Below are 17140 nucleotides of genomic sequence, written 5' to 3'. Positions count from 1 at the left end.
CTGGTTTGAGCACCCCTAGATATTATTCCTATAAATGTGTCTTAAAATTTATTATTTAAAAGCGGTACAAAAGCACTGTCTCCGATACCGAGAACCGAACCCGGGCCTTCAGGGTGAAAGCCAGATATTCTAGCCACTAGACCATAACGGAGTTGCTTAACCAAGTCTTAATTCCATTCGTAAACCTATATCCTTAAGTCGTTTCTTCAAAACCGGTACAAAAGCACTCGCTCCGATACCGGGAATCGAACCCGAGCCTTCTGGGTGAGAGCAGGATATCCTAGCCACTAGACCATATCGGACTGGTTTGAGAAACCCTAGATATTATTCCTATAAATGTGTCTTTAATTTTATTCTTTAACAGCGGTACAAAAGCACTGTCTCCGATACCGGGAATCGAACCCTGGCCTTCTGGGTGAAAGTCAGATATCCTACCCACTAGACCATATCAAACTTGCTTAACCAAGTCTTAATTCTATTCATAAACCTATATCCTTAAGTCTATTCTTCAAAACCGGTACAAAAGCACTCGCTTCGATAACGGGAATCGAACCCGGGCCTTGTGGGTGAGAGCCAGGTATCCTAGCCACTAGACCATATCGGACTTGCTTAACCAAGCGTTTATTCTATTCATAAACCTATATCCTTAAGTCTATTCTTGAATACGGTACAAAAGGACTCGCTCGGATACCCGGAATCGAACCCGGGCCTTCTAGGTGAAAGCCAGGTACCCTAGCCACTAGACCATATCCGACTTTCTCAGACAAATCTTAATTCTATTCTTGAAAAGCGGTACAAAAGCACTCACTCGAATACCGTGAATCGAACCCGGGCCTTCTGGGTGAGAGCCAGATATTTTTTTTTTATTATATTAAACAAAATTGATACAAACGGCAAAGTTAATCAAAGCCACATTTTACAAATCAGCACTTATCGATCAATTATAACCAGTCTAAGAATTCTTTTATATGCTTTAACAAATGTTCATCACGATTCAATAACAAAAAATTGGAGCTGTAGGTGAGACGTAGTTCGCGTTTTAAAATGGCGTAACAACGTTTTTCTAAAATATTTAACGAGTTTTTGGCAGTACTAATTAAAAACGAACGTGCATTTAAAACCAGCCATTTAAAGAGTGACGTTAAGAAATGTACGAATTTCACGCGGGATTTAGGGCGAATGCCGGCCGAACAATGTTGAAAGACGATAAAAGAGTCCCTACCGGGCGTACAACTGCCCAGCACACTGTCAAGGGCCAAGCCTAATTTAGTGACAAAGAGGGACTGCCAGAGCCGAATCGAAAAGGGGCAGCGCAAGAAAATGTGCTCTAAAGTTTCGACAGTGTTGGAGCAAAACACGCACGTGGGGTGAGACGAAAGGCCGATGTTGAAAAGACGCTCAGAGGTAAAGATAGCCCCATGCACCACTTGAAGGTTGACGTCGCGATGAGAAGGACGAAGCAAAGACGAATGTAACGTTGACCAGGCAGGGCGAGGCAGGGGGCCCCCAAAGAACCGTCGCCAGGCATGCTCACCTGGGGATTCAGCAACTGTGGAGAGCGCAAATCGACCGTAGATGACCTTACTGGGCAGGGCAGTCAAGTCGAAATCCGCACCCGTATGATCGACTAACTTCACTCCGACCGTACGACAGAAGCGTCGCTGCGACCGAACGCGGGAAAGCCAAGTCTCCGGGAGAACAGAATGGATATACTGAACCGCAGTTGTAAGCCACGACGGGCAAGGGGCGTCCGAATCTAACCCACACAGATCTGCAATCGCGGGACTGGGTAAAAAACCCGGAACCACTGCGTATGTAAAATCCCGTAAGCGATACAGACCATGAAAAAGAAAAACCGCACGAGCACGCGGACTGATACCGGACATGTCAATACGCGGGTTGAAGAATAAAACCGAATTGAGTAAATTGGGCGGGTCGGGACAATGAAGATTCTGAGAGGCACAGAATTCAGACCAGGCGAGCCAAAGCTCACGATACCGGGGTGAGAGCCTCGCGACATACGAGGCAGGGAGCGTACACTGCAAAATGTCAAATCCCGGGTCCAAGGCATCCAAAAAGGGACCCAACAAATACTGAGCCAGTTCGTACGTACATTGCGCGTGGGCGCCCGAAATATACCGTAACAGTTCTTGCAAGCGAAACGTAAGTTTCTTCGTGCGCAAGTCAACCAGCCCGAAGCCGCCGACCTTCTTCGGACGCGTAAGCAGAGAATAACCGACCGTATGGGCGCGATTACCCCACAAAAAGCCAAGGGTTTCCCGGCGAAAGTCGTCCTCAAACCGAGGCGGTAGCGCGAGGGACTGCAGCGAATGCCCCAGTAACCGCAGTGAATGCCCCAGTAACGACATGGCCAAAGTATTGACCACCACAATCTTGCCCGACAAGGAAAGGCGCCGACCTTTCCAAACGCGAAGGACTCGACGGAATTTAGCCAAACGCGGGGTCCAGTTAAGATCGTCCGATACCGCGCCATCCGTACTGAGGAAGATGCCCAATATCTCGAGCGGGTCGGACGAAACAGTGAGGTTCGCAACGGTGGATGGGGCCCGACCCCGGTCGCAGCCCAACCACATACCCCGACACTTGGAGATGTTCAATTCGGAACCCGACGCGAGGCCATACCGCTGATATTCCCGCACAACTTCCAAGACGGAGGCTGTATCACGGACCACCAAGGCATTGTCATCGACATGAACCCGTAACAAGGCAGGGGGCCGAGAGGTCGGCCAAAGAATCCGGACGATAGCGGGACGGCATTCCAAGGCGTAGCATAGGGGTTCGGAAGACAGAACGTAAAGCAAGGGACTAAGCGGACAGCCCTGGCGGACCGATCGACTGAGCTGAAAAAAGTCTGTTAAATATCCATTTATTTTCAGGCAAGACTTGCTGCCAACGAGAAATAATTGAATCCACTTGCGAAAAGGCTCGCCGAAGCCAAAAGCGCAAAGTACCGCAAAGAGGTAGTCCCACGAAACCTGATCGAACGCTTTCGCGAGATCTAATTTAACGAGGATACCCGGCCCGCGAGACCGCTGCAGAAAGTCCATTATGTCGGAGAAAAGGGCAGGAGTACAGGTGGCGGAACGTGATCGAACGGCGCCCGTTTGCGAACCATGAATTAACGAAGGAAAAATTGAAGAAAGCCGTGAACCGAGTACTTTCGCGACGAGCTTATAGTCCGCGTTTAGCAACGTGATGGGGCGTCTGTTCTTGACGTCTCGTAAATCACCGGATTTAGGCAGCAAAATAATGAGACCTTCCTTCATAGAAGGAGGAAGGCGACCCTCCACTAGACCATATCGGACTGGTTTGAGCAACCCTAGATATTATTCTACAGGGCCGGTAGGCCCTTGTAGATATGACTTGACACCCTTCCGTAATGTTAAAGGAAAATTCACAGTTTTTAGGGTTAGCGTCTCATAGAAAAAGCATTAAAAATCTTCATTTTTTTAAGGAAATTGAGACAGGCCATACGGAAAAACTATAGCGAAGTTAGTTTTCGGAATACTTCTAAATTAAGAAGCATTTCTTAAATGAGAAACTTACCTGTTTCGATTTTTAATTAATGAATTCTAATTTTTGTAATTTAACTAATTAAGATAGTACATCAAATTACTTTTGGGTCAGAAATCAGCCTCTTAGCGCGTTTAAACTTATTTCCCCATTTTCGTTCTCATTGATAACTAGAACGGCCTAGCTTTTTGCGTGCTAACAAGTTACGTTGATAAATTTTTTTTTTTTCCACCTACGAGCACTAGTGCTTAGCCGTTAGGCCTTGAGCACCAGGAAGAATGGAGCGGGAGACCCTACGCGGCCCAGCACAGACGGGGGCCGCTAGGTCGTATGTGGATAAGCAGGGAAGGAATGAGGTTTACTTGGGAGGTGACGGAAGGTGGAGTTGGGGTAAGTCACCTCCGGCGGACACGGGACAGTCGGCACCTATAGGGTAGGATCGCCGACATGTGTCGTATTCCCTCAAACTTTGCCGCCCAGAAGCTGGGCTTACAGGAGCGCGCCACACTCCCGGCCCGTTGATAAATTTCAAACGTTTGCTTTTATGTGGAAAATTCTTATTTCATAGCAGACGACAGTAAGGCAACTAAAATTAATTACTTTGGTATTTCATCCGAGCTTGAACACCTTTATTTGGATTTGCTAATTATCTATAACACCCTTAAGAACAAATACTTTGTTATCAGGTCGAATTTCCATCTAAAAAATTAATTCAGGTAAATAATTACAGTTAATAGAGGTTTATATTTCTTTTGAAGTAAGTTTTTTGAAGTTCTTTATGGCCAAGGCTTAAGTTGTATTATACTAATTTTAGTTAGTCTATGTAATTATAGTCTTTATAGTGTCTGTCCTCTTTAAAGATTATTAAAAAAGCTTATTTCCAGCTCTCATTTATTTTGAAATTCTGTCTATAGTCTGCTCCGTTTTATGCTAGAAACATATCCTAACCAGGCTAACCCCAGGTTTTTTTATTGTATTTACCGTGCGTGCGCTTCCAATTTGAAGTAAAAAATGGCATATTTATTCAAATTATTAAGGTGTTGAAATAAAGATAGTGCTTTTCACCCTTTGAAAAGATCGAGAACTTCAAAATAGGTTCCTGGATAGATTACAAAATGTTTAATGTGTTTTCCCTACGACAGCTAAGAGTCGTGGTGTTTACATTCAACATTCTCATTTGAGGTATACAGGGTTTCATTATTTGTTAATATCACTAAAATGCTACTAATTGTGAAGGTGTGTGATATAATTCCTGAAACTCAACCAACGTAGAGGACCAGATCATTCGTTCAAACAATTTCTATACTATTGAACCAGTCAGTATGTTACGTTACGTTAATCATTTTATAAACTATTTGTTACCAACAGTGGATTTTGTTAATTCATAAATATAACAGTGGTGCTGGTTAATCCAGGAGGACAGTGTCGTTATGTAATTTAATTAGTCAAATAATTTCCATGTTTACATCTGCGCAGATTTTTCAAACGTAACCACGTGGGAAACTCAGGGTTACGTTGTTCACTATTTCTACAGTTCACATTGCCGTTTGTTTATTTGACTAAATTGCTATGAATTGTTTATGTATTTAATTGAATTACTGGTATTCAAGCCAAAGTTGCCAAACTGTAGAATCACATCATTCATTAACATATGTTATAGATGATCTTTATGTTACCGCAAATTTAGCACGTGGTATGTTAAAAATTTAACACATTGTGTTGGCAAGAATGAAAAACTCTTCTGAACTTTACTATAAAGGTAATTTGAAACTCATTTTATAAGCTAAATCAACACTGCCAAACCTCAATCCTTCATAAATTTAAACTTAATTAAGTATAATTAGCGTGAATTTAAAGATGAAATGTACATATTTTGGATGAGAACTCGAGTAACTTTTAAGTAAGCTACTTAAGATTAAAACTGGACAAGCTGGTGGTATAGCCCCATGTTTTCTATTTCACACTTAAGTTAATTTAAATTATCTTTAAAGTACATTAATTGGCGCGAAATTCAAAAGTGTAGGGTAAAATAATGACTGGCAAAAATGTTAAACTTCACTAAACGTTGCAATTAGGGTAAAAAAATTCCAATAAATTATACTTTTAAGTTTAATCCACTCTCCCGAACCGCGCTCAAATTAATGTTAAAACATTACAAGTTTTTCGCACAGCCACAGATGTTTCCTATTTCACTTTCGAATTAATTTAATTCATCATTAAAATACATCAAAAGCGCATACATATTTTAGAGTAATTGCAATTAAATTTAATATTTCATTGAAACTTGTATTATAAACTAAATCCACACTAGATAAACCGTTAAATTAAACTTAATCAAGTATAGTTAATGTGAAATTAACCCAAAACACGAATGTTTTTGGTAAAATCATGGATACCTTATAATTAAACTAACAAATTATAATTAAAACTACACTTATCTTTCACTCAGCCTCCATTTTCCTGTTTAATCCTTACACTTAAGAAATTGTCATTTAAAATCACTTTTCCCATATTGAAAAGAGAGCTATTGAAAAGGCGCGAAATTTAAAATTTTTTGGGGGGGGGTACAGTATGTGTGCATTTTTAACAGGAGTATTGTTACAATTGTAACACTACAGACCTTGTATCTCTAATGGAACCGGCAATACCGCAACGCTGAGCCGAAAAACCAGGATGGTAATTGTTTGGACCTATCTGGTGAGGACATTGGAGCACCAAAAACATACCGCGGTGTCACTTGTTGAACGTTAAAGCGAACTTCGTCACTTTAAATCCCATGACCTGCTCAATCTGGCAATCTTTGAAAACTCAACTTTGAGGTCTTCCGGTCCCGTTTGATATACAGGGTCTTCAGTGTAGGAGCTAAGTAGTAGAATTACAGTAGTTAGTCTCGTTTCCTAGCAAAATGCCAACCTGTTCCAACCAGGACAAATTGGACAGGATGTTTATTTTGGGTGAAGGTCGCAGTAACGTTCAACTAAAGGCAGTGCTTTATGCCGAACGGTTTCCACACCGACAACATTCGGTGCGAAGAACCTTTTCCGACATTGGCGAGCACCTTCGTGATTTCGGTAGTGCAAGATCGTGAACGTAGAAGAGACTGTATAGTCTGTAATGAGGATAGAGATTTTGACATCGTAGCACGTTTTGAAGCCAATTTATGCTAATAGTAGAGCGGTGGAACAAGAAGTTGCACTAAGCCATTCTACTGTTTGTGCCAGTTTACAAAGGCATCATTACCGGCATTATCATATCCCCCTATATCAAGCCTTAACGGACGAGGATTTCGTAAGTCGGCAATACCATTAGTCTTACCATGCGTCATGAGTTTACTGCTTGCAAATGTATTGCAAGACATGGACAGTCGTCTGGAAGAGTGCCTAAACCACAATGGTAGAAACGTCGAATATTTACGTTGAGGTGTTTACCAAACAGTTAAGAGGTTGTAATTTGAGGCCCACGTACTAAGACTAATCGTAGGTCAGTGCTTTAAAATATTTTGTTGCATTCTCCAGTATTCTTTTTGTACCTTGTCACTCGTTGTCACTTGCATACAATAAAACATGAATTCTAAACATTTATTTACACCCTGTATAATTTAGTATGACATCACCCGTTCGCAGTATTGGGGGTTGTACATAAAGGAAGCTGTTGGTCTGATCTCGACACCACTGTATATGTATACAGTGTACGAAACAAATATTTTCCTTCCATATTTCAAATACCGTCGTTTTTAGCCATATCGTAGTATACGATAGGCTCTTAGTTTGACCCGAGCCGTAGTAGTAGTTGTGGCCGGAGTTTTCGCTTCGTTATCGTCAGATTTTGGCTTAAAAGGAACTTTATATTACCACAACCCACCCATAGGGGTTACTGGGCTCGGTTAGAGATTTAATTTTAATTAAAATTTTTTCAGGTCAGACCCGGGATTCGAACCCGGGCCGCTGGCGTGGTAGACAAACATTCTACCCACTCAACCATAGAGACTTGATAGAAACCTCGAGTTTTTTATTATTTATTCTTATCTCTAAAATGTCGGGGTGATGTGGGGTGGGGTACCTCTTAATCTGTGGGGGTCGGAAACTTTTGAATTTTTATCTGTGGGGTCGGATACTTATGAATTTGTATGTTTGGGGTTTTTATATTTATTTTCTTTTTATGTATGTGCTAATTAAATAGATAACGATTTTCCCCGTTTCGTTCGGTAGCTATCGTCATTTATGTTATGTTTGACTGGAACGTTTTGGCGGTTAATTCAAATGTGGGTTTAGATAGAGCTAACATAGTGTTAAATGGGCGTTATGCGTTTGATCATTTTAGCATTGCTAAAGGTAATTCGAGGGGATAATCACTAAAATGCGTAATCACTATAACTAAACTTTCTCTTTCAAAAGTTTCTGGGCATAAGTAAGTCCTTGTTAGAAATTTATAAGATGCGATAAGTGTGCATCGGCATAAGTCTATGTTGTAAACTCATCGAGGGGATTATCACTAAAAACTATCTGTTCTTCGATTTGATATTAGAATTACAGCATAAGTAAATTTATACGGTTATAATTTAATCACTGTTTAGAGTAGGGAATCGAGGGGCTATTCACTCTGATTTTATGCACGGTAAATCATTTAAGCATTGAAAAAGATAGCGCTATTCACTCATTAGGGTAAGGTATAGAGGGGTTATCCACTCATTAGGGTAGGGTATAGAGGGGCTATTCACTCGTACGATATGGCTACTATTACGAGCCCTTGGGCCGTCTTGTTAAGCTTCTTTCATAAATAAAGTGCAGCATTATATGCTAATCGAAATCAATGTTATTGGATATAAGTTAAATGTAATTAACGATACTGAAGTACTTCTTTAAGCAATTAGAAATAGATCAACCCCAAATGTATGACGGTAAAGCAAACATAATTATTCAAAATTTAATTACATTAAGACTGAAGTAACAGATATTATAAAAAAACGTCTTGGTTTGGACCAAGGCCGAAAAACAAACGATATGTGTGAGGTTTATCAATTGGCTGAAGTTTCAGATATTGCAATTTTTTTAGTTATTTTTATCCATTTAATCCTTAATCAATATTAAATTCAATCAACTGATTTTACTGTTAATCGATCTATTCCCTCTAAATTAATTGAAAAAATTACATATCTACGCTTTTTCAAGAACAATTACATTTTCCGAAAACATTTTATCATGAAATTAATTATTTTGAAGGGATTTCGTATAAGCACCTTGACGGACATAGTTTTAATTGTTGCTCGCTTGACAAATTTTCAAGATTGCATCAAAAAGAAAACTTAAATCGGTAAGTTGCTAAATAGACTGATGTTTAAAAAAATATGATAATTTAAATTTATTTTGTTCAGACTAGTTAATAAACGAATGCCGTATACTTAAGACAAAGCAACATCGTTTATCCTGTGTGGTTTTTGTTAGTAGGTAGCTATCAGTATCACTGGAAAAATATGATATCGGTATAAATATAACCAAAGGTATAGGTAAAGATTACATAAAAAGAAATACGTTTCAGTACCAATGGCTTGTTATATTCATTTCCATTCATTACCAGTTAAACGAAGAAGGTCACACTTAACATAACCCCCCCCCCCCAAGAAAGTCTAAAGTACGAAGAGGGAAATTGCAGTGCAACCTTTCTTTCACAGTCGCGACATTAGAAATGTAGCATTTCGATATACGAAATTAAATGTATGAATTCGCGGAACACCCTGGTTTGGCATCCACTATTAAATATTTACATCTTCCTTTCGAATTATGTCAAAGTTCGCTTGGTCTTTTCAGACACAGTATTTCAAATATTCAATATTAAATCCCTCAACACGTGCTCCCTTCAAAATAATTCATTTCATGATAAAATGTTTTCGGAAAATGTAATTGTTCTTGAAAAAGCGTAGATATGTAATTTTTTCAATTAATTTAGAGGGACTAGATCGATTAACAGTAAAATCAGTTGTTTGAATTTAATATTGATTAAGGATTAAATGGATAAAAATAACTAAAAAAATTGCAATATCTGAAACTTCAGCCAATTGATAAACCTCACACATATCGTTTGTTTTTTCGGCCTTGGTCCAAACCAAGACGTTTTTTATAATTTACTATGAGCTCACGCGGACCAGAAACCAGCCCCATTATTATGCTACAATATATTTGAACTATTTATTTATTACCAATGCGATATTTTAAACTAATTTGTAAATAATACCCCTAGACAAATGACCACCCCAATTTAAATACTAAATAAATCAACTTTTACTTTTATCTCTTATATCTTGAAACTAAAATGTCGCAATATCAGTAGCATTACAGGAAGAATTTAGAAGTGCTTTGGTTGAGTTGCTCGACCTTGGGTCGGAGCGCCTCTAACCATAATGTCTGCAAAGTTAGTCCTATTCCAAAATCACAGCATTTTAGCTTTATGGCTGATCCATTATTGAACATCGGTTTTTTGAATTTAACGTTTAAAATATTAGTATCCGAAAGACATCTTCATTTCATACGGGTGTGTTCAAATAGTATCTAATATTTTAATATACAGGATTCTTTTTAGCATATATATCACATATTTCCAGAACTGAACATGATTTAAGCGCTGTTTGTAGGAAAATAATCCCCTGGAAATATTTGAAACATTAGTTAACACTAATAGCAGTCAATATGGTGCAGGCATATAATAACATGCAAGCCGGACATACTTATAGTAGAGTTCTAGCATTCTGTCAAATACCTTAAGCCCATCACCACTAAGCATGAAACTAATTAAAAATTCGTAACAGGCATACACCCTTTACGACTAGAAACGTATATAAAGTGTAGCCGCCAAGTATCATTGACCCGAACAACGCCGATATCTCGCGAAATGCACCTTACCAGAAATAGATAGCAATGCGCATGCGCGGCGAAACCAAATTCATCTCTACCGAATGATCTATGCATTTAAACCGGGAGAACAGCTATCACCGGTTGAAGTTATCCTGCCTTTTACTCTACTGATCTTCGTTGTTAGGATAGTCTATTTCCGCGGTTGAGAGTAACAAAAATGGCTTTCGTTGGAGTCGGGGATATATACATGGCAAAATTAAATGTTTATATCAACCAAATGATAGTAAACGAGGTGCATTTAAACAGTGGCACGAGAGGGTTAATGTATTCCAGGTTAGTTAAAGAAAATATAAATGAAAAGTATTTAAAATCTCTCTCAAATTACCTAGTTAGTGCAATAAATAAGGTAGAAAGCGTGGTTAAGCCTTGCCATTTAAAGTCGTGTAGAAATGATCCTAATATTCAACCAAAAGAACTACCTCAATCTGTTCAATTATCAATAATAAAATCGATTGAAATGTTATTAAAAAAGTGTAGACATGTGCGATAAACAAAACATACCGATCAAAAGAGTTTTTGAAAACGAGGAATAAACAAGAAAGAAACCAGCAATAATCAACAGTTCAGCTGTTCTTCAATTTAAATTTGCCTATCTAATGTTTGCCAAAACTCTAAAGACTGATTTTAAAAACGATTTACAAAACTGTGATCTTGGTGTTGATTTAATGTGGAAAGAAGGAAAGAAGTTATTCAATTTCCTTGGACCAGAAGAAAATAGGGGAAGTACGTATTCGTACCTTTAGCTAGTGCAAGTCGTCCTTCTCTCCCAGAAACAAGCTATCGCTTTAAATTGGCCAATCAGAGATAGGCAGAGAACCGATAGAAATTTTTGAAGGTGCGCCACCATACCGTGAGAAACCGAACTACAGAGTATAGACGACGATTTCCGTCCTTCTTTCGTCCGGGTAGATTGACATTGAAAGTTATCGTTCAATTAAGAGTTAAAAATGGATAGTTCTGTCCAGTGTAATTTAGTATATCGTGAAACTAGTGACAAGAAAAGCCAGACAAGTTTTAAAGGCAAAACTAAAGGTATTCAAGTAGAATTTTCGCCAAATTCGAGTGACTCGTTAAGCCTCGGCCATAGTAAACTCAAGAAGTCAGGTACCATAACAAAATCAGCATTCAGCTGGATAGCAGACGAACCTTCGAAGAAAATAGTTTCTTGTATTCATCCGCGGTTTCCCGCCAAAAAAAGCGGATATTCAGTGGCGCGAAAAAACCGATAAAGTGACGTCTCGCGAAATAGCTAAGAATACGTACTTCCCCTATTTTCTTCTGCTTGGACGTATGGTGTATGACTTTGTCATATTGCTTTGCAATGACGGAATGCAAGAGGATGCTTTTATTGATGAAGAATTGCCGTTAGTTCAGGTTGAAGTATCAACTAAAACAATTCCTGAAGAAACGGAACAACCACTGCCCAGTAAGTGTTCTAGTTTATTGGCTAATAAAGATGAATGTCATGATGTTGACCGTGTCCGCCCTGGCCCTGATGTGGAAGAGTTTGAGAAATCTGAACTAGAATTTGAACTTCCACCAGATGATTATATGATTGCCAATAGTAAAGCTGATAAGAAGTTAGCTTTCTGTGAAGATAACCTATTTTCATTATCTGGAATCAGAATGACAGACCAGTCCATTTATCGGCTTGGAGGCGGCTGTATGCGAGATATTGTAAATGTCGCAAAACTTGCCAAAGATAATAAAAATCATAACCTCGAACGACGAACCAAAGAACGAAATATTTTCGAATTAGGTATAGCTTTAAGTTTAAGGGGAGCCGAGAAAGATGAGCTACCGTTAGAACTTAAGATTAGGGATAACGGTAACATGTCCTTCCCTAAGGTCTGCTTTTTTGAATTTTTGGCAAGAGTAAACAATGAGGCACGGAAATATGCCAGTGTGGATGGTTTCCAAAAAGATGGGACAATGATGGTTAAAGAGTGTCAACGAAATATACAAGAAAAGATGCCATGCATTTGGCAAATGTTTAAAGAATCTCTTCCATTAGAATTTGATCCAAAAAACGAAACTGTGAAAGCTTTCTTCAGTATTTGGGTTAGAAAACTAGTTAAGGATACAAGAATACGTATCTAGTCACATGGATAAATATTCTAAAGAGACTAAAAAATAGGAAGGGGGGGCCACACATTGAGAGATGATTTTTATGCTGCGGGGTCTAAAAACAAAGCAACCAAAGAAAAGAAAGACAATAAATTAACTGAAAGAAACCGCAAAAATATCAATGAAAAGAAAGAGACTCTTCACGTGTTATGAACTTTCCACAGTTGAATTAATTGAAAACCATAATGGTGATATCTTAAGGCTAAACCTAACATGAAACGTGCTCGTGAAGTTAAAACCCAAAAGAGTGATGTTCTTATTAGTAAAGCCATCAATATTCATGTTCCTTGGAATAAAACATCCACTAGTCAACTTGCAACAGTACAAACCTCAAATTCTAAAGCTAATAACTGCGATGAAAATGACAATATCGGCTCAAATTGTGACAAAATCTGTGATAAAATCAATTCTATTGGCGCAGAAAACTCTCCGATCAAACACCCTAGTCATTACAGGAAAGGATCTCGAGTAGTGAAGAAAACCAATGGTAGAATTAAATTTCCTAGCAATCAACCTTTAAATATAGAAGAAACCATACCATCTACATGTGGAAGTTCAGGAAGAGTTGGAAAAAAAGATACTTCCATTGATGCAACCCGAAAGAGTACCATTAAAATAATCAAAAATTCTAAATTTTTTGAAGCCCTCAAAGATTTCCAAGCCTAAAATGTATTAAAGCTTTTTAGATGTTAAATTTGAAATTAATTTTGTATTTTTAGAAGCTTTTGAGACATGAATTTTTGGGAATCGTTAGAAATTAGTTGATATTTTAGAAGATGGAAAAACAAAATAAACATGTTGTAAAATGGCGAGAAAAAATAATACGAAAGGCCTTTGAAATAAAATATTTAAAGAATTACTTGTACCAAAATTGTGATGCTTTATTTTTTCAGACATTAAATCAAATTACAAATGCAAATAATACGTTAAAATAGCTAAATGCCTTCTCGAATATAAAGGTAAGTATACCTGATATTTTTGTTATTCACGTTCTTTCCATGAATGTTTTTTTTGTTAAAACTGCCTTTCGAGCTGTGGCATAATGTAGGCTTGATAACTTGCTCCCTGTCGCATACTTCATCTGTGAAAATAGGCTTTCAAGAGAACTGCAATTTACACGTAAAGGGGAGAGAAAATAATCTGGATTCCTAATTAAAAAGTCCTTTGAAAGGTTGATAAATCCAAACACCATAATTATCATTAGGTCCGAGGTTTTCCAGCTGAGAAATGGTTTGTTTCGGGGCAGTAAAATTATATTCTGGATCTTTTTCTAGAAGTTTGCGAAACCAAATATCAAAATATTTAAATCCTTCCTTGATAGAGTCCAAACAGGAGGTATTTGAGGCTGAAACTTTCCCATGCGATAAGATGCCATTTTCAAATATTTTATTGCTTGCTCTTAAGTAGTCGTAAACTAAGCCTGCAGTTTTCCTCTTTGTTTCAGTTGATTCCAAACTATTTTTAAAATGGAATAATTCAGAAAGGACGTCCTCCTGCTGCATGATTTTACTAGGGACAACGTTTAATCTCGTCCAAGAATCTCGAATAATGTAACTAGTTAAGAGTTTTGGAACAAAGCGCAACTGATTCATTTCAGCTCGCTTTTCGTCTCTTCGTTTAAGTGCTTGAATTTCGGCCCAACCAAAGTCAACTCCGTCTTGAGAAAATTGTTTAGGTCCTGCAGCTCTTGAAGAAAAAAGAGCTTGGATAGTGTTTTTCAGTTGATGTGACGGACAAATGACCCAGTGAATTTTTCCTCCATCATGAAACGGGTTTTCAAAAGTTGGATTTATGGAAATATCCACATCGTTGTTACTTTTTGCAAAAGAAAAGGGACCTTTATGTCCCATAGTTGCTTTTATAAGGGACATGTTTTCGCTAGCACCGTCACAAACAATAGACGTGGTCACAAAAGAGTAAAGCTTCTATCGTACTAAACAGAGCCTCACCGATTAAATGTTGTTGAAAGGAAAAAGTGGATGTAAAGTAGGGCCCTATAAAATCGAATTCTGATGACAAGTCCCGCCAAAGGAATTGTAAAACGTATTGAGTAGGATTTTGCGTTTTTGGTTTTTCCTTGTCCTCAATTAAAATGTCATTTAAATCCTTGTACTCTTCCCTGGACATGGCGAAGCCAGTAAATTCCTTACTTTTAGAGTTCCAGAGAATATTTTCTATGACTTTGACCTCGTCAAAAACAAGAACTCCTTCTCCAAGAGGTTTCCTATCCCCTCGCTTAATTTTCTCATCTTGGAATTCCTTGTATTTATTCTCCTGGTCTGCTAAATATTCCTGATTTATCCCAGGCTTGTGGTGGAATTTCTTCGCGTGCGTTTTTAAAGTACGTTCACAGGGTAATTGCAGGATAACAAAACCATGTAGAGCATTGTATGCTGCCTTACTTCTGCAGTAAATAGCCAAAGCAATTCTTAATGTTATTGCACTCCATCTGTTTGCCTTTTTCCCATTCCTACATTTAATTTGATCTTGAAAAAAGTCTTTTTCATCCAGAATTTTTTTACATTTGGAGTCTTTCTCCCAGGAATCTCTAAGTAACTCTCGGGTTCCCTCTGCCAATAATGGATCACTCAAAGTTGCATCAAGCTCATTGGAAAGTTTGCCATTTATTATTTTTGTAATTTGTTCCATCTGAACAGAATGGCCAGGATTCAATGTTACTTCGTATTTTGTAAGTTTGGTCTGAAGCTTCATCATTTTACCCTCCAGTTTTTTTCTGGCCTGTTGTAAGCGTCCAAGTCTTAACTTCCTACTATCTGGAGATAATTTACCAATGCTGTAATTGCTTGTTATTCTTTGTCGTTTAATTTTTCTTGTGGGTGTTTCTGCTAATTTTCTTTTGCGAGCATTTGCGATGTACGAATATGTAAAACCACACTCTTTACGTTGTTTTAATCTGGAGTATTTTGATCTTTCTTCCTCTGTGGTTGATCGTTTGTAGTAAACGGTGCAGCGTTTAGACTGGTATCTTATCGAGGGATAAGATAAACTCACGAGGCTAGGTGGTTAAACCACACCATCTTTTTCAGCGACTTTTGTACTTATTCCATGACAGAATACATAATTTCCTGAAGTTGACTCTTTCATCAACATGTTATTCAATAAAACTTCATCAATTTCAATATTGTTATTGATTGGGTAAACCTCATCAGGTTTATATAAAACGGAATAAGTTAATGAGCCATCATTTTTTATGATTATCGTCACAGGATGTACCATTGGGCCTAGAAGCCCCAGACAATCTTTTCGGCTGATTTGTATTATTGAGTTTTCCTTGTGGTCTATTTTAACCTTTAAAATAATAGTGGTTTTAATTCTCAAGCATTATTTTATTGTATAAATCAAAGAAACACACAAACCTCAATGTTTAGGTCCGGAAATAAAGTTGTATTTATGGTCCTTAAGACCTTATTTAAAAAACAGTTTTTTGCTAAACTAGTTTTGGTTAATGTTTGGGTTGCACTTTTGTAGTCATTTTCTGTACCTGGATCAGTTTGACAGTACATGTTGGTAGAAAAGGTTTTTGCTTTCCCACTAGATGCTTCAATTTCAACGAAACTGGGAGTCTGGGGGGTAGACCTTGTCGTAACTTCAAATTGTTTTACTGCGGCATCTGTTCTTCCATTTGGAGTACTACTATTTGTTTCAGTACTAACTTTTAATGGGATTTCTTTGATCTTATCCGGAAAATAGCACTGTGTTTTAGCATCAGCGGTTTTAACATTGCTAATATTGTTCATAGATTTCTTGTTTATATTTGAATACTCACCTTGCAATATAAGATTACACTGCGTCCTAACGTTTTTCTTCTTTACAGGAAGTTTCACATTAAAATTATACGCAAATGTTCCGGCCATATTATGATGCAAATGATTTAATAATTATAAATTCCAAAATCTCTTACTATCCTACTACTCAAGGCCCAATTCGCGCCTAAATCCTAAGCAGACGACATCTTCCGGGTCATCACGTTGAAATTGATTCCAAATAGTTTGGAGAGGGGGCGCTTTGTTAGTATGGGAACAGTTTTGAAATCTTCTTACCAGTACAATGCTCATCATACGGGAATGAGTTCAAGTTTCATGCTTAGTAGTGATAGGCTTATGCAAATACGGATATTTGTTGGGTGGGTAAATCGGCTGTAAGGTATGACGGAAGTAAACCATTAATCTTAAATTAAAATTATTAGAATTGTATTTTCATATACAGGGTGTTCCAAAAAATAGGGTAGTAGTATAGTAAAATGTGCTGGATACACATTGTAGTGGTGGACCCTACTTTAAAGATGGACTTTATTCAATCTAACTACGCCAAAGCCGAGGCCAAAACAATAAAAGCAAAAGTGCTATCCATCTACAACGATGTATATGACCAATGCTCAGTAACCTCCAATAGCTTGAATGCAGTTCAAGACCCTGTTGGTATCTAAGCTTACTATCCTAAACCGCCCGTAAGGCTAGCTAGGTGTTCTGAGCTTCTAAAATATCTGAAAGACGACCTTCAACCTCCCAAAACTAACGTTCTGCAGTGGTGGAAGGCTAGTTTTTCCTTGGTTT

The 17140-nt window shown here is 38.1% G+C and overlaps 1 protein-coding gene across 1 annotated transcript; it reads right to left on the bottom strand.

Moving 5' to 3' along the window:
- Positions 1-14273: 14273 nt before the first annotated feature.
- Positions 14274-16441, bottom strand: LOC149668544 (uncharacterized). Its single transcript, XM_089840814.1, has 4 exons — positions 16069-16441; positions 15664-15808; positions 14516-15582; positions 14274-14444 (listed from the first exon to the last, which is right to left on the bottom strand). The coding sequence occupies exons 1-4, from the start codon at positions 16439-16441 to the stop codon at positions 14425-14427; spliced, it is 1605 nt and encodes a 534-aa protein (XP_089696940.1). The 3' UTR covers positions 14274-14424.
- Positions 16442-17140: the final 699 nt, after the last annotated feature.

This window comes from Phalangium opilio, unplaced genomic scaffold, assembly GCF_054372755.1.
Source record: "Phalangium opilio isolate 3A_F unplaced genomic scaffold, DU_Popi_V2 ptg000055l_1, whole genome shotgun sequence".
Lineage (NCBI taxonomy): Eukaryota > Metazoa > Arthropoda > Arachnida > Opiliones > Phalangiidae > Phalangium > Phalangium opilio.
This window is presented reverse-complemented; position numbering and strand designations above follow the sequence as displayed.

Bases quoted from the DNA above. Each gene is read 5' to 3' on its own strand.
- LOC149668544 (XM_089840814.1), bottom strand. From the start codon at position 16,441: ATGGCCGGAACATTTGCGTATAATTTTAATGTGAAACTTCCTGTAAAG. The intron at 15,809-16,068 runs GTACAGAAAATG...TGGGGCTTCTAG, and splicing joins GTACTGTCAAACTGATCCAG to GCCCAATGGTACATCCTGTG. The intron at 14,445-14,515 runs GTGAGGCTCTGT...TGACGGTGCTAG, and splicing joins CTTTCAACAACATTTAATCG to CGAAAACATGTCCCTTATAA.